General features: G+C 48.4%; 1 protein-coding gene across 1 annotated transcript; it reads left to right on the forward strand.

Annotated features, from left to right (window-relative positions):
• The first annotated feature begins 16,566 nt into the window (after positions 1-16,566).
• Positions 16,567-20,932, forward strand: LOC100824381 (phosphatidylinositol:ceramide inositolphosphotransferase). The gene is made up of 12 exons (XM_003568286.4): positions 16,567-17,033; positions 17,129-17,218; positions 18,702-18,788; positions 18,879-18,947; positions 19,300-19,380; positions 19,454-19,525; positions 19,641-19,701; positions 19,783-19,885; positions 19,999-20,094; positions 20,168-20,214; positions 20,308-20,453; positions 20,615-20,932. Exons 1-12 carry the CDS (start codon positions 17,001-17,003, stop codon positions 20,705-20,707), a joined length of 978 nt encoding a protein of 325 aa, XP_003568334.1. The 5' UTR covers positions 16,567-17,000; the 3' UTR covers positions 20,708-20,932.
• The last annotated feature ends 619 nt before the right edge of the window (positions 20,933-21,551 follow it).

Raw genomic sequence — 21,551 nt, forward strand, 5'->3', positions numbered from 1 at the left:
GCCAATAACTGTGCTTGAGGCCTCGCGCCAAACACACAGTGGCCGAACTAGAGATAGAGCTAGCGCTGGTGGAGTTGCGCGTCGTGATCGGTTGCGCTCTGCTCGGGTCGACTGGTTGAAGCAACCTGCGGTCGTTGCGGAGGGAAATCGGAGGAAAATGAGTTGAGTTGCTGTGGACCTGTGCTGTGTGACGAGGACCAGCGCCGGTGGATGGATCCCGACTCGTTGTCATGCTTGTCGCTTGATGCACGGACGGACGGACGGACGGACAGAGTAGCACAGCGTTGTGGGTGGACTGCGGCTCACCTCCTCGCCGCAAACCGCTTTCTGGTAGCAGTACAGCGACTCTTGCGAGGTAGGAGTACTGGTGCAGCGGTGGCACCGCAACAAGTTCGCGCCACGGTTGGGTTGTAGTATGTCGCGATGTTTTTTAAGCGGGAAGGAGGTCATGTCCGCGGACTACCGAGCATCCATCGGCAATGGACTTTGTCCAGAAAATCATTTCGACGAGTGTTCTCCACTCTGGAGATGCAAACGAGTCAGTTTATTGTTTGTTTAAACCTTTCTTGTTCAAACAAATAAACTAATTTCTCAAATATTGATGTGACTTAGGAGCTGTGATTCATTTGATTGTATTAAATAGAGACAGAGCGTGCCCTGATGATGATACAATTACAAATCTACTCGAGGTTGTGTGTGCGAATTTGGAAGTATTTTAAGTCGTGTCAAAACGGTCATTAACCGATAGAGTTGCACGCTTAAGAGGAATGGAGACACACGGATTGGATCCACGTTGATTTTGGAAAAAATGAGTCCTAATGGGTCTCAAGTGTTGATCCTTCTCTGAATGTCTACATAGATGTCTACATAAACAGAGGGACAGAGTTTACCCAAACACGACCTTGATGTCCACCCCAGCGCCCAAATTGTTTGAATGGATCAAGTACTCCACCACACGTCATTCCTCTTTGTACATATGGGTAATTTGGAGGCATTGCACCTGTGATGCTCTAACAAACCGCTCAAGGAGTCTATGAGAAGCTGCCAGACGGCTACAATTGCATCAGCGCACTACCCGACTCTAACTTTGCTACGCCTGCGTATCTAGCGATAATCTCGTGATCTTATATACCAATATGATCTTGGTGTCAATAGCTACGGTTGTCTAATGGTTCAACCGAAGGTGGAGGTGCGTTGGGTCAGAGGAAAAATAAGAAGTAGCGCAAGGATAAAGATGGAAGGGGAAGCCATCTAATGCTTGAATTGGAGGGTGGAGACGCGTTGGCTGAGTGGAAAAACAAGAATTGGCGCAAGGATGATGAAATGGTCAAGGGAAGGTTGCCTTTGGACTTAGGGTGATGATCCGATCGGGCATCCACGATTCTACCCCGCACTAGAAGGTAGGGACGAAGCTAATATACAACGATTGTGTTCAAATGAACGAATAGAATAAATAAACTATTTATTAATGTAGGTAGTATTATCTTTCTGATTTGAGAAAAAATGATTCATAAATACGGGAACTAAAACCAATGGTCTGGTTCTCTAGCTTCCTCACAGGTGTGATTCGTAGGAGTTTCAAGATGCGGGGACGTGGAAAACTCGGAACTGATATGTCATGACATGTTGTTTCCTACAGACAAATAAAACACAAGTATAGGCATGTCAATCGGTTTGATGCATCACATGAAAAACAGTACACCACGGTAGAGAATTCCCTGCAACCATTGGTCGGAGAATTCTATGTTGTGGTGTCGTGAAGAGGCATAAATTTCTATGATAATTTTGTGCATGGACATGGACAAAGTTGTCATAGAAACAAACAAAATTCCTACGGAATCTAATCTTATGAATTTTCTCTTCAAATGAGTGGAAACTGAACCATATGAATTCCTACGGAATCTAATCTTATGAATCAAGCCGCTCACTGTCTACACTACTAAGAGCGGTGCTTCTATCATTTTTTGGAAGGATAACTGGAATGACATCCCAGTGGCTGCACAATGGCCTCTTCTGTACTCATTTGCCATTGACCATATGAACATCACTGTTCAGAAGCTCTTTCAAACTGAAGAAACTGAAACATTGTTTCAATTGCCAGTCTCTGAAATGCACATGTGCAATTACCTAATCAACATCTTTCAGGTCACAAATGAGTCAGATACATGGTCTTATATTTGGAAAAAGAAAAGATGGCTTCATTCCCTCAAATGCTTACAATGCACAAGTTCCCCACCTTGAAATACCCCCGCATGGATTTGGTCATCATGCTGCCAGCTGAAGCACAAGATTTTTGTCTGGCTTCTCCTCATTGATCGCCTCGATACTCGAGTTATGCTACAGAAATAAACTTTCATCTTTCTTCACAAGAATCCATCCTCTGTGATAGGCACATCCTAGAGACCAAAGATCATCTCTTTTTCCATTGCCTTTTGCACGAGCTTGCTGGAATTTTATTGTCCTCACGTCGTATCGCACCTGAATGTGTGCAGTAATGTAGCCTCGTTGAAGCAAGAACTCAATGTGCCTTTCTTCATTGAAATTACCATCCTAGTTGCTTAGAGCATTTGAAAATCTAGGAATGATACATCTTCAACCATAAGACTCCAACTCTATACAGATGCAGACATATCTTTGAGGAGGAACTGAATCTCATTTTCCGTAGTCAAGAGAAAAAACTACCCCGCATTCACGACATGGCTTAATGCCTTTAGATAGTCCTTTTTGGGGGCATTTGCCTTCTTTTCTTTTTCTTGTACAGGTTATTTTGGTTTAATATATGCCTGTAGTCATTTTTGCCTATATTCTTTTGCCCTAAAAAAATTCCTATATAGGAGTATAAATTTTTAATTCCACAAAAATTGTATGATATTTTTTTCTGGAGCGAATTGACACGAGGGCATTCGAGGACTGCTGCCTCCGTGTCCCTTGCTCCGTCCGATGCAGTGTGGTATGGTTCCATTTTCCTATGCACTACCTGCTCTCATTTGTTTTTATGCAGTGACCCACTTTCGTGTATCAATTGCGTGCGGATGTAGTAAGATGTTTCCGTTTACGCAACAGTATCACGGACATAATATAATTTGATCTCCGATGAGCAAACTGACGGCCAAATTGCCAATTGGGCTTTCATTACTCGTCCGCCGCTCATCTCCACATACGCAGCCTTCCATTCTTAAACCGTGTTGTAAACTTTACCACAGCTAGCAAATGACCGGTGGGAATCATGGTATGGTGCAAATGGAGGGTAGAGTGTTTAGCTTGCCTTATCGATCTCCTCCTCTCGACATTCTTTTGGCTTCTTAAAAAGAAATGATAAGACGGTCTGGACCCCTGACTGGACCCCCTTTCTGCAACACCGTTTTTCCACTGATTGCGCCCACTCAAAGAAACTCTGTTTGCCCCTACCACGCACTTGCGACCGGCCGACGTTTTTTGCTGCCGAGATTAATATAGTTTTTTCTACCGACAATGACATTTCCATCCTTTTTGTTAGCGCTTAGCTCTTTGCGCTCGGTGTTGTTCACCCACCAGCCCCTATGTGCGTTTCTGTAATCTACCAGCAGGATGGTACCGGCCGCTGAAATCTTTGCGAAAAGAGCTGTCAGCTGCCGTTTGGCGACATATCAAGAAATCATACGTGTGTGCATCGATCTCACGCCAGCAAGGTCACAACCACCTGGCAAATGTCGCTTCCACATCCTTTGTACCCTCGCGTGTTGTCCATCTGTCGTCGGCGACCGATTCCCCTGTGCAAATTACTACTCCGTAGAAAATTACTATACATCAAGTTGAATCATGCTGTCCATCCGCGTGTCGCTTGTGCGCACTGTTTTCTCCACATATCGCAAAGTCGTACTTTTCCCGTTCAACAAAAAAGTCTTAAATTCGTCAAAATTTGGATGTGTTTAGACATAAATTATTATATAGATGCATTAAAATTTAGTCAAATTGAGACATCTCTTTTGAACAGAAGAAGTAGTTGTAGTATACTCCGTATTTGCCTATTTGGGCATGGCCGCATGGGAGTATATATATGCTCGTTTCGCCTTGGCGAATCTCCGATGGGTGTAGCGGAGACAAATGCGTATGGCTACAACATGGTAGGCGCCGACAAAGTGAAAAGAGAGAGGTTGGTTCGTAGGTATCCGTCGCTGGTCTGGATCTGGGCTTTGGCAATGACAGTTCATCACTGGCCAGGCAACGAGGTTGTTTTAGCTGTTGCTAGCTGTTGGACCAAGCCCGGTGTGGAGAGCGGACTTTTTTTTCTTCTCCAAAACGCCGGGGGCTGCATACCGACCGGCCAGGGGTGGGGACCAAGAGAGCAGTGATAGATCGAACAGCTAGGATCTACTCCATAGCAAAGACCAGTTAATTAAGCACTGATGCCTTTCACTTGAGGACCCACGCTGTCGCGTTTTCGACCTGAAAATATCTAGCAGGAGCGGCATGGGCGTAAATCCTTCTCTGCTGCTCAATTTGGTGCGCGTACAGGATGTCGTTAAGAGGACAGCTAAGTGTACCGGTGGGTGCGATTCCGTGGGCCAAAGCTGTCAGTGAGTGAGACGTCAAGCCTACAGATCGAGATGTTCAGTGGAGTTCGTCGGTGTTTGCTCTAGCTGGAATGGATCGCTGTTGCACAACATGGCCGCCAGCCGCGCCGACATTGAGATTTCGGCCGTTGAAAGTCGAGACTTTTGTTCGCTACTGCCAAATTGTGTACGTCATCAGCAAGAGCTGCGGCCGATCATGGTAAGCTGGAAGTTGGTTCGGCCCTTAGCACAAGTCTACAACCGATGTCTCTTTTGTTATTGATGGATGTACGAACGGTCTCCACTCTCCAGTAATGTATACCCATGTCACGCAGCCTGCCGTGGCAATAGAACACAGCTCTGTCCTGCTCCCAACTCCCCATGTAATACGCCGCTATCTTATTACAGCCATCTGCCAAATCCCTTCACGCACCCAACAGATCATTCCCTCCCGTGCCGGGCGACCCAGTTCAAGAGTGCGTTCCGCTGATCCAGAGTGCAAACCACACGAAGGTTGCCGTGCCGACGGCATGTCCGGCTTTAAGAAAATCGCGGCGACACGTAGTAGCACGAGTGGAGGATCTGAAACGCGCCCCGCATGTCTGTCTCGCTAGACGGAGGGGAACGCGTCTGCTTCACGCCTCAGCTCGCTCGGTCGGTCATTATATGCACTATAATGCACGCGCTTTGTGTGAATGGCGCCTAGTGCTGGTTGCCATGGCCGCATGCATGTAGCTTGACGTTGAAGAGACGGCGCATCGGGACGCAGGTGTGCGACCGCTGGCCATGTCCGTGTCTTCGCCGAAGCAGAGCTCGTGACAGGCTTTAAAGATGCAACTGGCCACGGATTGACAAAGCCCCAGCCCAAGCCCAAGCCTGCCCGAAATAGGCCGGTTTCCCTTCGGCTAATAGAAAAGACCAATCTGAATTGGCGATTTACAAAACCGGTCATCTGATTCAGTTGTAGTCTACAACTTGTAGGTTGCTCCAAACAGACACGATGGATCTAGAAACGTGACATCTAGTTTTGGGATGCCATCTCGTTCACTCCGGAAGTGTCCTCGGGCGGACTACAATCACAGTTCATACCGGCCCAACCCAAAACCTGCGGAACGCTTGTTGTCGCTTTCCCAAGTATGTGCACGTACACTCGCGTCAGCTCACGGGAACCATTTGGCGGCCCGCACGCTTTGGGCCAGATAACCCAAAGCCGAAAGCAACTTCGGTCACAGAAGAACACAAAGACACAGTGTTGCCGTACGGCGCGGTGCTCTCCACTACACGCGAACATGCAACACGCATGAACGGACGTGCTTGCTTGCTTGGTGACTCCTGCACGGGCACGCCACACGTTTTTGAAGCCTGTCTGTGTGCTCAACCCGTGCGGTGGCTTAGGCCTGGTAATGGGTTGGATCTAAATGGTTTTAATGGTTTGGGTCCTTAATTGGATCGTCTTTGGCTGGGTGGAAATGGGTTGACCATGCTAATGGATTGGTTTGGTTTGGTTCTAAAAGAAAAGCGGTCCGGTACAGTTTGGTTTGGGTTCAATCAGTTTGGTTTTTTATGGGCTGAACCGGTAGATCCCACCTGGGCTTAACGCGTGGGTAAAGGCCAGAGAAGCAGTTGTCTTTCACGGATCTCGTCGCCGCCTCTTCGACAACCTCGCCGCCGCCTTCCGCTTGCCAGATCGCTGCGCCTTCCTCGCCGACGCGCGCATCGTCCCCGTTGCGCCGTGCGGAGCCCCTTCCTGTGCGCCTTCTTCGCACGCCGCGCCGCCGGTTCCACCTCCGGCGCGGAGGCCGGCTACCTGGTGGAGCTCCGGGAGCTTCTCTGGGAGGAGGGGGAGGTCGGCCACGAGGCCCTGGTCCAGCGGCCGCGTCCGCGAGCCCCCCATGTCGGCGTGTGTGAGTAATGGAAATGAGCAGAACCTGGCAGATCTCGGCGTCGTGGATACCATCCACGAGGGCGACCACGAAGAGGAGGAGGAGGAGGAAGAGAAGGACTGCAGCTTCAACTCGACCAGCATGTCGTCGTCTCCTTCATGGCGAAGGTCCTCTTCACTGGTCTTTGGTTCTCTCGTGGGGTTGAAACGGGTTTGGAAGTTGGTTTGAAACCATTTTGTGGTTTGGTTTGGTCTGACAAGGGATGTGACTCGGATTGGTTTGGATCCCAAAGCTTGATTTTAGATTGGATTAGTTTGGTGGCATAGAGTCTGGCACTGTGGGTTGGGTTGGTAATGGTTTGGATCCTAGACCATTACAAGGCCTTGGCTTCAATAACGAGCGTACGTGCCACAGCTGCTGTCGATGGCCATCGACCCGTGCATCGGTTGAGTTTATCGACAGGTTCCTCCGTACTACTCCACGACCACGTCACTGGCGCCCAACGGCCTCGCACGCCATGATACCCTGCGAATGGTCGGTGGACGGTGCCTCCCAGGCCACAGCAGAAAGTGTGCTAGTGGTGCCCGCAAGGCCCACGGCAGGAAGGCCCCGATGATTTGGGTTTGGAATTTCTACGATTTCACAGCATAGTTGGCCCAAGAGGAATCTACCCGAGAGTCAGGCCTGACGGGAGACAAGGAAACACCTGCATTATCACCTACCAGGCCTACATGGGCCAGGATTTCATTTTTCTTTTCTGACGAGAACCAGCGACAAGCCAGATGGCCAAAAAACAAAGATCACGTAACGTATCCGTGTATAGACGACCTAGGGTTTCTCTATGGTTAACGTGACGTCGGCGGCGATTTTTCTCCGCCGAGTTCCTACGCCGGATCGCTCTTCCCTTGCACCCAATCTCTCCCCTCCGACTCGGGCTGACCAAGGGGTTGGCTCGTCTAGCTTCCCGGCCTTGGTTGTGGCCTTGGTTGTGTAGCAGTGAGATGGGGTGCCGGGGTAGATCCATTCTCGGGACGTGGCGGCGGAAAGCTCTCAGCGGCGCGATGGTATGGGAGGCAAGTCGACGGTCGACGTTGACGATCTGCTGAAGAATCTGAAACTTCACGATGCGGAGCTCAATGATGTGGTGATCGGGAAGGAGGACGTAAGTAGTCTCCCGTCGGTGAAGTGGATGGCGGTGGCGAAGGTGCTGACCAGGAAGAAATTCGGCAAGGGGGCCCTCGAGGCTACCATGCACTCCGCCTGGGGTGCAGATCGGGAGGTTACTTTCCGTGAGCTTGAACCAAATCTGTTCCTCCTACAAGCCTTTTTTCTGGGAGATTGGGAGAGGATTATGGAGGATGGTCCATGGCTTTTTCGCAAGTGCGCGCTCATGACGGAACCCTATGATGGGGCAACCATGGCCCCGACGAAGATCCCTAACCATGTGGACGTGTGGATCCAAATTCACAAGATCCCGCCTCTATTCCGCACCTAGGCGGTGATCAAACAACTCGCAAGTAGGGTGGGCGAAGTGCTAGCGATTGATGCTGTCGCGGTTCCAACAAGCCGCGGCGATTTTCTTTTGCGTCAGAGTGCGTCTGGCAGCGGGTTCTCCCCTGGCCAGAGTTGTCCCACTCAATCCGGAGGGGCAGGAGCGTATGCTGCTGCCGGTCCTGTATGAGAAGATGCCACGTTTCTGCGCTATGTGTGGGCTGATGGGACATGAACACCTGGAGTGTGGTTCCGGGGAGCATGCAGAGGAGGACAAGCAGTTCAGGGCGTGGATGCTGGCGGATGAATTGCTCTGGCGCCCAGGTATGCCAGGCATGCGATCAGGGCGAAGTTTTGGTGGACTGGAGGGCGGCCGGGGTGGCCGTGGCTTCGGAATGCGGGGTGGCCGCCCTGAAGACAGTGGACGTGGCGCCAGCCGGCTAACAGTGGAGGCCGTAAACGTTCATCTACGGATGCGGGGCTCCAGGATGCAGATGACTTGGCGGACACTGCGTCTAGCCCGCTGAAACCTCCGACGAACAACAAACCGGAGGAGCATGGGAGCGCGAGTGCTAAGAAACATCTTGATATGGATGCTGCCCCTCACGTGCAACCAGAGGACAAGGTGCCTCCTCCCCCGCCTCAGTATGTCAACCCGTGTGAACAGAGGAAGATGAAGAAGGCGAGGGGTGGAGAGAACAAGACTATGGGAGATAGGGCCAAGAGCTCAAGCAATGCAGGATCGGCGGCCTCCTCGAAGGAGGCTGCCGGACGCAATGAGTGCTCTGTGTTGTTGGAATTATCGGGGCCTTGGCATGGCCGCGACGATCAAAGAGCTCCGTGATCTTGCACGAGCTCATGCCCCATCGGTGTTCTGTGTGGTCGAAACTCAACTACACAGGGAAAGGGTGGAACGACTAGCGAGCACGCTATCGTAGTTTCGCTGTTAGCAGCTCTGACCGCAGTGGCGGAATTGGAATTTTCTGGAACAATGAAATAAATATTTCTATTTTTCCGTATTCTCAGCACCATTTATATGCTATTGTTTCTTCTTCTGACATGGAACAGTGGCGTCTGACTGTGGTGTATGGAGAAGCCCAAGTTCGGGAGCGACACAAAACGTGGGATATGTTGAAGTTTATTCGCTCCTTGTCAGATCTCCCATGGCTCTGCATTGGCAACTTCAATGAAGTGTTACACAGAGTGGAACATGATGGTGTGAACGAGCGAAGCAACGCGCAAATCGCAGCGTTTCGGGAGATGACGGATGCCTGTGGCCTCACCGATCTGGGATATCGGGGTGTACCCTGGACGTTCGAGAAGCGGGTGGTCGGTGGAAGTTTCTGCCGATCAACGTTGGATAGGGCGCTGGCCTCCCCTAGTTGGGTGGACAGGTTTCCCCTTGCAGAGCTCTCCCATCTGCATGGGGTGACGTCGGACCACTCACCGATTCACCTTGTCTTCAAGCCAGACAATCTGCCACGTAATTGTGGGAGGATCTTCAGGTACGAAGTGATATGGGGATCTCATGATTCTTTTGATCCTTTCTTGAAACAACAATGGCAGGAAGGAGGCGAATGTACGTCTACAACAGAAGTCAAATCGAAGCTGCGGGCGGTGTCGGATGGTCTGAATCGCTGGAACCGGACCACTTTTGGAAATGTTCGGCAACAAATTAAACAGCTCAAGTTGGAGCTTGAACGTCATAGGATGGCTCCTGGCAGGGTGGGACCGTCGTATGAAGACATCAAGATCGTGGAGAGGCTCTCTGAACTCTATCCCATGGAGGAATTGATGTGGAAGCAACGCTCTCATATTCAGTGGTTGGCCGCAGGTGACAAAAACACTCGGTTCTTTCACCAAAGGGCGAGTAAGAGAAAAAATAAAAATAAAATTGTAAGCCTGAAGCGGGAAGATGGATCGATCTCTCTGGATGACAGGGAGATGAGTGAGACGATGAGGGATTTCTACTCCGAGTTGTACACATCTGAGGGCACCCATAACATGCAGGAGGTTCTTGATACGGTGCCGAGGAAAGTGTCAAGCGTAATGAATGAGCAACTGACTGCACAGTATGGTGTAGATGAGGTAAAGGAGGCACTGTTCCAGATGTTCCCGACAAAAGCACCCGGACCGGATGGGTACCCTGCACATTTTTTCCAGAGGAATTGGGACCTCTGTGGAGACGAAGTCACCATGGCTGTGCTTCGGCTATTGAAAGGTGAAGATGATCCGGGGGAAATCAACAACACCTTTATTGTCCTTATTCCGAAGGTGGCGAGTCCTTCCAAGCTAGGTCAGTTTCGTCCTATTAACTTGTGCAATGTTATTTATAAAATTGCTTCCAAAGTCTTGGCTAACAGGCTGAAAAAGATCTTTCCCGAGATCATCTCGCAAGAGCAATCGGCCTTCGTGCAGGGGCGTTTGATCACGGATAACATAATCACAGCTTATGAGTGCTTGCATTTCATGAAACACAATACGGTGCTCAAGCATCGGCACTGTGCTCTCAAGCTGGATATGCGGAAGGCCTATGACCGCGTCGAGTGGTTGTATCTCCATGCAATTATGATCAAATTGGGTTTTGATGTGGGCTGGACAACACTGATTATGCGCATGGTTTCCATGGTGTCGTTCTCGGTGTTGTTTAACGGGGCGCCCTTGACTTCTTTCAAGCCGTCCCGGGGGATTCGCCAGGGCGATCCCATCTCTCCATACTTGTTTCTACTAGCAGCAGAGGGCCTGTCGTGCCTCTGAAAATCCAGAAGTTTACTTCCATCATCAAGCCTCGAAGGTGTACGGGTGGCGAGCTCCGCTCCGGCGGTTAACCACCTTCTCTTTGCCGATGATAGCCTGTTGTTTGTTAAAGCGAGTGCGGAAGGTGCTCAGGATGTTTCAACGGCCCTTGATACTTACTGTCAAGCTCCGGGACAGCGAGTGAATCTGGACAAGTGCTCGGTCTTCTTCAGCAAAGGATGCCCGAATCTGATCCGTGATGAGATGAAGCACGTTCTGAACATTCACAATGAATCTCTTAGTGAGAAGTACTTGGGAATGTCTTCTGATGTTGGACGATCTACCAATGGTGCTTTCAAGTATTTAAAAGATCGAGTCTGGAAGAGGGTCCAAGGATGGATGGAACATACTCTATCGGCCGGTGGCAAGAAAATCTTGATTAAGTCGGTTGCTCAAGCTATACCGACCTACTCTATGGCGTGCTTCGGATTGCCGCGAGGCCCGTGCAAGCATATAAACAGTCTGCTGCGGAACTTTTGGTGGGGCAGCAGAGATGGCAAGAGGGAGACCTGTTGGGTCTCATGGGAAGAGATGACGTCGCCGAAATATGCTGGAGGAATGGGCTTCCGCGATATAGAACTTTTCAATCTTGCCCTTCTTGCTCGGCAAGCCTGGCGAGTCTTGCAAAATCCGGAGACGCTCAGTGCTCGAATTCTCAAGGCTATTTACTTCCCAAGCTGCGATTTGTTGAATGCCGCGACAGGATCACACCCATCACAAATATGGAGAGCGATCATTGATGGCCGTGATGTGCTGAAACAGGGGCTGATCAGACGAATAGGAACGGGAGAGCTCACTCATGCCTGGAATGACAACTGGTTACCTCGGGATGCTTCTCTCCGTCCTTTCGCTAGCCGCAGCCTGGACCCGCCGGTGCGGGTGGCAGATTTCATTGAGTTCACCTCGGCAACCTGGAATCTGCCCATGCTCGAGGAACACTTTCTGCCGATGGATGTGGAGCTCATCCAATCTATTCCCATCAGCACGAGGCGTGTGGACGATTTTTGGGCTTGGCATTACGAGCAAACGGGCCTCTTTTCCATCCGTTCGGCCTACCGGATGTTGGTCAACATGAAGAGGAGACGGGAGGCGTGGCTTGACGGCACAGCTACGTCCTCTGATCATGCCGGCGAAGAGAAGAACTGGACTGCTCCGTGGAAAGTCGTGGTCCCGTCTAAACTGAGAGTGTTTCCCCGGCGCCCGGCGAAGATGTCCATACCCACTGGAGATGTCTGACACAGGAGGAACATGGCGCCGACGAGCGCATGCGCCATCTGTGGGGAGGCCGACTCGTGGAGGCACTCCCTGCTCGAGTGCACTATGAGCAGGTGCGTCTGGGCCCTCGCACCGGACGCCATGACTGAGCACATGGAGCGCACCACTGAGTCTGACGCGAAGCAATGGATCTTTGCGATGATCTCCTCTCTGAAGCACGATGAACTCAGCCGTTGTTTTGTCACTATGTGGGCCATCTGGTATGCGAGGAGGAAAGTCATTCACGAGGGAGTTTTTCAGAGCCCGTTGTCGACGAATGCCTTCGTCGAAGCGTTTATCTGTGATCTCGGCTCCCCAGTCCAGAGATGTGTGGTGCAGTTGCCCCGCCAGCCGACTCTTGTAAGGCGCTGGCTGCCGCCTCCGTCGGGCGTTGCTAAGATCAATGTTGACGCTGCTTTGGCAAAGCAGGGAAACGCTGGTTCGGTGGCTGCCGTCTGCAGAGATGACTCAGGTCTGCTCCTGGGCTCTTCTTCATTGGTGCTTACAGTTTTCAGGGATCCTGGTACGTTGGAAGCTCTGGCCTGCCGTGAAGCCCTAGCGCTGGCGGAGGATCTCCAACTGAAGCATATCCGGATCGCTTCCGACTGTTTGTAAGTGATCAAGGCCATGGAGGGTGAGCACCGTGGCCGATTTGCCCTGGTTCTGTGTGAGATCAGGCTGCACTCGGCGAGCTTTGCCTCGGTCAGCTTCGTTCATGAGCGCAGAGCCCACAATATGGAAGCTCATGGTCTAGCAAGAGCTTCGGTTTCGCGCCCTATTGGCCGCCATCTCTGGCTCGTGGAGTCGCCAGACTTTCATTGTATCCCTATGAATATTCCTAATTAATAAAGTGGCGGCCTTCTTCCCTAAAAAAAAAGAGCTACAAGCCAGATGTTTCTTTCCTCTCTAAAAAAAAGCCAGATGTTTCTTTCGCTAAAAAAAAGAATAAGCCAGATGCTTCTAAAAAAAGTCTACGTCTGGCGTCAGGGCTCAGGAGTCGGAGGAAATTGCACAAACCACCCATCCTTGCCGGCCTCCATGACTTTTGGAGGGGAACACCCACTCGACGTTTTTTTTGTGCAAAACACATGTTGTTCGTCTAACCCGTTGCAGATAAGTCATAACCCAAGTTTTATCTTGTTAACGAGGTTTTTGACTGACGAGGCCCACCCGTCAGTGCCAAGCTGGCAAGCAATGACTATTCGAGGAGAAAGATGGTGCCGGCGGCGGGAAGTTCGCAGCATCGCGGCTAGTGTGGGCCAAGGTGAAGACCCACCTGTGGCTATCGGCTCAAGGGTGCGACCGGCGGACGCCTCGGTGCTCGTGCTTCGCCACCGCGGGGCCGGGGACAGGGGCAACACCCTTGTCGCCTTCTTCTGGGACAGGGCCTTTGCATGGGCCAACACCGATAACCTCCGACCGTTCTGCGACGGCTTCTCGCTACTGGCCGGCAAGGGGAGCAACGTCGCCCCCGCTGTCGACGCCGCTCTCGTTGAGGTCGTGCGCCGTCTGGACACCGGCATGTCCTGTGTGCCTGCATCTGCAGTCCCGGCGAGAAGCAGCAGCTGCAGGTGGTCACGAACGCTGGTGTCAGGGAACGCACACGCGGGGCGGCGTAACAAGATGACCAAACCTGAGCCGGCAGACACGGGTGGGTCTTCACCTTGGCCCACACCAGCCATGACGCCGCGAACTTACGCCTACTCCGTCTTGCTCCTCGAATAGTCATTGCTTGCCAGCTTGGCACTGACGGGTGGGCCCCGACCGATTAGAAATCTCGTTAACGAGCTAAAACTCGAGTTAGGATTTATCTGCGATGGATTAGACGAATAGTACGTGTTTCGTGAAAAAAATAATCAAAAATGGATGATTTGTGCAATTTCCTCCGGAAATCGTGGAGGCCGGCAAGGCAGCAAGCGGCCAGTATCTCCTCCATGACGGCCGTGGCTCAAGGCACGGCAGCCGTAGCGTGCCTCCACGCAATCAACCGTACGATGACATCGTGATCAAACTGCAGGAAAAAAAAAAGAACGCGCCCTTCTTCTCCACCTCTTCACGACAGCGTGTTGTGCAGTTCGCCGGCTCCTCCGTTGCAGTGAACCGGAAATAGATTCCGTCGGTCTTACCCACCGAACACATTCTGACATTCGTTAATGCAAGTTTGCAACGCGAACGTTGCTCGTAAGACACAACATGAACTTTCCTCCGGTTGACTATTCTTTTCTGTTTGCGTGAGCGATATGCTGATTGTTGGGACGAGTCAGAGGCTCAGAGCAGACTTTTGCCGCGCCGCCACGACATGTCAAATACCCCCCCGCATGGTGAACACTGGGATCCTTTCTAGTTGACCCAACCACCCCCGCCCCGTCATGGACGGTTCTGCAACTCCAAGCCCCAACAACGAAGTCAAAGACGAAACGAAACCTGACAAGGCACACACAAGCAAGAGAGGAGGGCAGCAACGGAGCGATTTGATCTAGGCTAAAATTGATTTACCCATCACCGCATTTCTCCAACGCAAAGGCCTCTCGCATGATCGCGTCACATGTGGCAGATACGAGTATTAAATCTGCACGGTGGCACGGGCTCGTCGTGTCGTGTAGCGTGATGCCATCACTTGGGTCGGCATCAGCAGCAAATTAATACTGGCAGACCAGGGTGGTCGGCAAGCACAATGCTCCGGGCCCAACTAACTGCCAGCTCCAGCAAGTCCAGGAGGAGGTTTTGCATCTGAATCATCGAAGTCCAGGGTGGTTTTGCGACATTAGCCTCGTTGTTTATTTGTTTATTTATTTCTCCGTTCTGATCAAGTGGCACGGTCATGACTCGTCAAATGAAACTATGTGACGGAAGCGATGTTTTTATATCGTTTCGCAACGCGGAGCGGACGCGGCCGGATCGGATACCATCGTTTTATGTGAGTTCTTCGCTTTGCGTAAAGCGCTAACGAGGGCAAAAACAGAGTCCTTACACTAAAACAAACAAAGGATGTGACATGTTTCACGTGAATTTCAGGGAACTAACTTGGGGGCTCTTGGCCTCTTGCCTCGTCCAGCACAATCATTTGACCTTTCTGATATTATTTTGTTAAAATAGAATTTTTTTTCTCTTCATTTATACTCACTTATTGTCACAAAGTTTTTTTCTTAGAAAACATAGTACAACCGCATACGTTCACAAAACAACACGACCACTCACTCTTATGAATGCACGCACACACACCTATTCCTATGAGAACCTTCGAGAGACTTGAACCTCGGTGGGGTGGTTCCACCACACGGAACCAACCACCTGAGTTAGGCTCAGTTCGCTGTTGTCGCAAAGGTTGACGTATTTGGTTTTGTCAAGAGAAGGCTTTGACCAATAATAACTCTATTAATACTCCCTATGTACAACAGAGGATATCTCAACTTTGATCAAATTTGAATGCATCTATATACTAAGTCATGTCTAGATACGTCCAAATTTTGATAAACATGAGACATGTTTTATTGGACGGAGGGAGTATATGTTTTTCATGCATGAAATTTATATCAATATTTCGTGTTTATTGCATCTGGTTTCCCTTGTTGGACCTTATGGAGCTCGCTAAACTCGCCTTTGGGGTACCAAAATTCTTAGGAGTTTCATATACCATTGACTTTACAAAATTCAGTGATAAAAAGGCTCTTGGAATTGAGATACGTTATATGTAAAGTGCGTCGTCATATACACTTATAGTTGCCATGAAGATGTTTTGACACGGCAATATGCATAAGTGTATGTACAAATGCTCGAGGATTCTCACTCCCTTTTGCCAAGTAATACTATTCTATGGCTGTTTTGTCATTTTTTTTACATTTATACAAGACAACTACAATCATGTATTCTTGAACTTTCTTCATATTTTTATAATTTGTTCCAAAATATACATTAATTTAAGATGATGTGAATAACACATTTCATCACAATATTATCAAACTTTCTAGCAAAGTTTATACCCCCTCCGTCCCATATTAAGTGACTCAAATTTGCCCAAATACGGATGTATATATATCTAAAAAAGTCTAGATACATGTAATAAAAAGTCACTTGATATGGAACGGAAGGAGTACAAGAGCTCGAGGTTCCTCTCTCCTTATCCGCCAATTCTAAAAGTCTAATTCTCTGATAGTTCTATATGAATTTGTTATTGGTGTACATGACAAACGTAGTCATATTTTTAATCAAAAATCCATCTTTTCTTTTAAAAACTACAATACTTTTCAATGGTGAGAGTAAGTAAGCTGTGAATTAGTAAGCCAACCGTCAATTATCCACTCGCCATCGTTTTATTGAAACTTTTCCTTGAAACTTATCCACTTCCATCCCGATCGAATCGAACTATCATAAGTGGGCATGGCAGTCGCTCCTTTTCTGTTCCATGAGAAATAACCGGTCTGTCTTTTCAAAAAAAGAAAAACAAATAACCGACCTGTCTTTTCAAAAAAAGAAAAACAAATAACCGACCTGTCTCTCAAAAAGAGAGAGAAAAAAAAAGCCATGGCAGGCCATCACGTGGCGTCGCCATTTTTAACTAGACAGTGCCAAAAGGCGGTTGGAAAACCCCACGATGCCGGCCACGAGCCCACGACCTTCATCACCCGGCTCCATCTCCGGCCTTTTCCATAACCCCCCTCGATTCTCCCACAATTTCCCTACTCGCCATAGCCTCTCTTTTCGTTGATCCCTCGAACTCCTCTGTCGAGTTCCAACTCCCTCAGCTCTCACGCCGCCGGTCGCCGCGGTTGCTCCAACCTGACCGCCTCCCCTCCGCCCACGAGATCCCCGAGAAGAACTACCTTCAGCCTCGCCCATCTCCCTCGCACGAGGAGTGGACCCAAATTGGTGGCCCTGTTCCGTCTCCCTGTTTCCCGCCGTCGTTTGCTCAGGGCAAGTGGCGATCCCGCTCCGGGGATGCGGCATACCGAGGCGTGATGTGCGGATCGGAGCATGGACGTGATCGCGTCGCCCAGTAGAAGTTGCGGCTGTCGGTGTCGAAGCAGGGTTTGCGCGGTCTGCGGCCATGACGATTTACATAGCTCGGGAGGCTTCAAAGGTCTCATCTCGACTCGATTTGGAGATTCCTTCTACCGCTTTTTCCTTTTTTTTGGTAGCAGTGAGGATTTATAATCCTTTTTTTGGGCTGTCTAGGTATGGAGGAAGGTCACCTCGGAGATTACGGCCGAGCTGCCGCTACTTCGCGAGAAGTGGCAGCTGCTCCTCGCTGGATTGGTGTTTCAGGTGAGCTTTCAGTATCCCAGTTTCCGGTCGTTTGCGTGGGAATTATTAAATTCGTGCATATTCTGTTATTGTTGGTGGGAAAAGCGTTCCAGTAATTAATATCGTGTTAATATTAGATACTTAACATATATATATAATTTGCCCCCTTTGGTAACCCTGCATTATCTAATGGATCCTAATACTTCTTGATTTAGTATATTTTTTCCTGAAATTTCTATGGTCAGCGACCTTGAGGTTGTTAAGTAGTTATAGTAGTGTTTCCTGCTAGAGATTGGACCACATTCTATAGGCACCTTTGTTGAAGAACAGGGGAGAACATTTTCTGCAGAAATTGTTCTGCTAAGCACATCCCGTCTTTGAAGGAAAGATGCATTAGAAACAGTTTCCATTTTACCGTTTGTCACGAATAATCTATCGACGGGTAGTACATGAGTAAATGCGGGCAAGCATTTAGTTCAAATGTTTGTCGATCTGGAGCAGCATTGTTATGTGTTTTACGTCATGCTGTACAGATGAATTGCCGCGTTGTATGTTGATTTCGTCTTTTTTTGCGGGTAGTTGTATGTTGATTTCTAACTTCTACACATGGATATATTATTGTATTCATTGACTTGTTGTCCTATTAGGGACATTAAGTATATCCTCATCATCTCAATTTTCGAAATTAGTATAGATTTTTGTTTTTGCTAAAGCATAGCACAATGGCCACAAAGAGCATAGACAATTATCCTTGCTCTGTATGGAAGTATGTTGTGATGTTTCATTGGCATTTACTTTCTTCTCTGTGGTTGCTTTCCCCAAAAGCTTTTTTTAGTGTCATTAAGTTCTGCTGGTGCGTTCACAAACTGCATATGTGTGCAAGAATCATATTCCTATCAAATAACCTACTTTGAACATGCTCGAGCTAACATCCATGCAAGTATAAGGGAAACCTCTTTCTGTAATGCAACTATTACCTCCTAAAAGGTACTTATTTGAACAAATAAAAGCAACACAGCATGCCTTTATTGGCACAGTAAAGTTTAACTAACACCATGAAATTTTGCTATTCACAGTCCATATTCTGAGTGTTATGTGCTACATCTACTCTGCTATTTTCAATGTCTACATTCCTTCACGCTAGTTATCATAAATTATCCACTATCTCCTGAAATATTGAACAGAAAATATTTCCAGACGTTCAAGCACTGTGATTTATCTTGCTCATTCACAATTGGTTGGTTACCAATCTAAGTTAAAAAGTCATGGAGTTTTAGAAGAGCCAAGACAATCTAGGTCATTTATTTCATAAGCAGAGAACACACTTCTCATTGGTTAATATTATTTCTTCCCTTATAATCCACATATAAGGTTTTCATTTTTGTGTGATGGAAGCTTCCTTATTGTCCACTTCAAATTTGTCTGCATTTAGTATTCTAGGATTACTTATTCTGTTACTCAGTTGATTGATGTATTATTTGCCGATAATTTTCATTATAAATAGTATGTTCATGGGCTGGCTGCTCGAGGAGTGCATTACTTGCATCGGCCTGGACCACTGCTCCAGGACCTGGGATTTATGGCTCTTCCAGTACGTGGATTTCTTATCTTTTGAATGTACGTTATGTCTGTTAAGTTGATATAATTTCGTTACAGCCTTTTGGTATGTTTGGCTTTTTAGGAGCTTGGGCAAGACAGAAGTTATCTTAGCGAGTGCACATTTGTATTCATGTTCTTCTCCTTTTTTATGGTAGGTAATTCCTATAATCCACTACTTGTTTTGACTAGTGCCATCCTCCTTAAATTCATGTATTCTCATGTGTTTCTTCTTTCTGTATGTTTAGTTAACACACATTAAAGTATGAAACACTTGAGACTAGTCAGATGTTATTTCTTGAGTTTGACATCTATGGCTCCAACAAAACCTAAAGAGTAGGTACCATTTGTTAGCACTATTTTCCTTAAGAATGAGGTAGTAAATACCCTTCTTGACCATGTCATGCATAGTTCTTCCTTTCCCATAACCCCTGCCCTCTTTTATTGTACGATGCTGCTAATCAAGCTGGGTGTTAGAAGTATCGTGACGTTATGTTTATGTGCAGTGGACCTTTCATCCTTTTATTTATCATAGCAAACGGTTCTACACCATCCTATTGTGGCGCAGGGTGCTCGCTTTCTTAGTTGTGAGTGCATCCTTCCTAACCATGCATATAATGTATACATGCCCTGAGAAATAACTGAATATTGCTTCTCCAGGCTTCACAGGTTTTAAGGATCATTACATTCTATTCAACCCAGCTTCCAGGTCCAAACTACCACTGTCGTGAGGTACTCATTATTTCGTCTTCGCTACATTTTTTCATGTGTTCTTCCGCTGCATTATGGCCTGTGGTAACCTGTGTTTTAGTCCTACATGGAGTCATGTCTAGCTTTGCGTTTATAGGGTTCAAAAATGGCCACTCTTCCACCACCCAATAATGTGCTTGAAGTGCTCCTGATTAATTGTAAGTCTCTTTTCATTGGTTTGACAAATTATGTATGGAATTCTGGCTGATCATCCAGAACTTTTGTATTATTCGTTGCAGTTCCTCGTGGAGTAAATTTTGGCTGTGGTGATCTGATATTTTCATCCCACATGATTTTCACTCTTGTTTTCGTTCGAACATACCACAAATATGGCTCAAAAAGGTTATTGTCTTGCCTGAATTTGGCTTGAACTTTCTGAAGCTCTGTGTGGTAAAATGCCTGTCCGTATTGTGCCTGAATTAGGAATTGAACGGTTGTGGACCTTGCTGTTGCAGGTTTATTAAGCTCCTTGCCTGGCTCATGGCTATAATTCAAAGTCTTCTTATAATTGCTGCTCGCAAACACTACACTGTGGATGTTGTTGTTGCTTGGTATGGCAGTTTACGTTTCAGGCATCTGTTATTTCAGTCACCATCTATCTTTTAACAGTTGTTTTACTTGCAGGTATACTGTTAATTTAGTTGTATTCTTCGTAGACAACAAGCTCCCAGGTGCTATTTTTATGTCACGCCTATGAGTTTGTACGTGATTACGAGGTGTTGTGTGGTCGGCACTTTCTGATACTCTATTGACACTTTCTGCAGAAATGCTGGATCGTACAAACGGACTGCCTTTACTTCCGTTGAGTACCAAAGAAAAAGATAGCAGACTGAAGGATGAGAAAGACAGCAGGCTGAAGGATGAGTTCCATAAGTTATTAAATGGAACCAATGGGGATCCTACTGATCGGGTATGCAAGACACTCTAGATCCGATCTGTCAATTAAGCTTGAATATCTGTCGTGCTTCTAGACATTTAGGCATTCCGAACTGCCTGTACAAACTGGCCTTAGACTCTTCTATCCGTGGTCGTTTTTTTCCTGATGTTTTTGTTTCTGACTGTCTATTTCAGCGACAGCGGGTACAGATGAACGGGAGGCACGACGAAGACACCAATCACACCGGGCACAGCACGCTCTCCGACGTCAGTGCCAACGGTGTATGAGCCGAGGGACACCTGCATTTTTTTTCCCACCGGCGCCCAAGGAGAATCCTCTGGGCGGCGAGAAGAGCTGCCCGGCTCCTCTGCTTGCTGAAGCTAACCCAAGATTCCACTTGATTGCGACGGCCTTCCCTTCAGAATAGAACAGAAGATAATATGGGTGTGTATATATATCGACCAGCCTAATATTATGATCCATTGATGCATTCATATCGATTAGGCTTGTTCCGTGTGTTGGTACTTGGTAGTCGATGCGTCCCGTACACGGGACGACGTGTGCGCGTATGGGCGCGCGGGCGCAGCACATGTGCCTGCATTGCAGAAAGGCGTGCTGCGCGGAAGGCACGCGGCTGCGTTCCATCGAGTGCTCTGCTTGTCCAGGTCGTCGGGTTTGGGTGTGAATATTTCGCGTTGGGAAAGGAGCAGTGAAACGAATTGAGGAAACACAGGGTACGTTTGGTACTAGCCTTGCTGGACTAGGCCTGGAGTTTGGAACTGCAAAAATATCCTAACTTTTGAGAGCGAGTTTGCCTGACGGGCCAGAAAAAGCTTGCCCACAAAGGAGAGCCCGATCGGCTCGCCTCTGACTCACGGAGACCACGATTTCTCCTCAACGACTTCTCACGATTCTCCTCGTCCAAACGGACAGATGGGGCAAGTTAGCAACGCCCAGCTTCGCTAGCTCAGCAATCGGCCAGCCGAGCAAAGGAACCAAACGTTCCCATAATATCCGCAGCAGAGTTGATGCTCTCATGTGGCTCGTCTTGACGTCTTCTCCTGCCGCCGGATCTATGTGGCTACAGTTTCCGCTTTGCTGCTTCCCTCGCCGGCTGCACATGCTCAGGCG

Source organism: Brachypodium distachyon, chromosome 2 (assembly GCF_000005505.3).
Source record: "Brachypodium distachyon strain Bd21 chromosome 2, Brachypodium_distachyon_v3.0, whole genome shotgun sequence".
Taxonomy (NCBI): Eukaryota; Viridiplantae; Streptophyta; class Magnoliopsida; order Poales; family Poaceae; genus Brachypodium; species Brachypodium distachyon.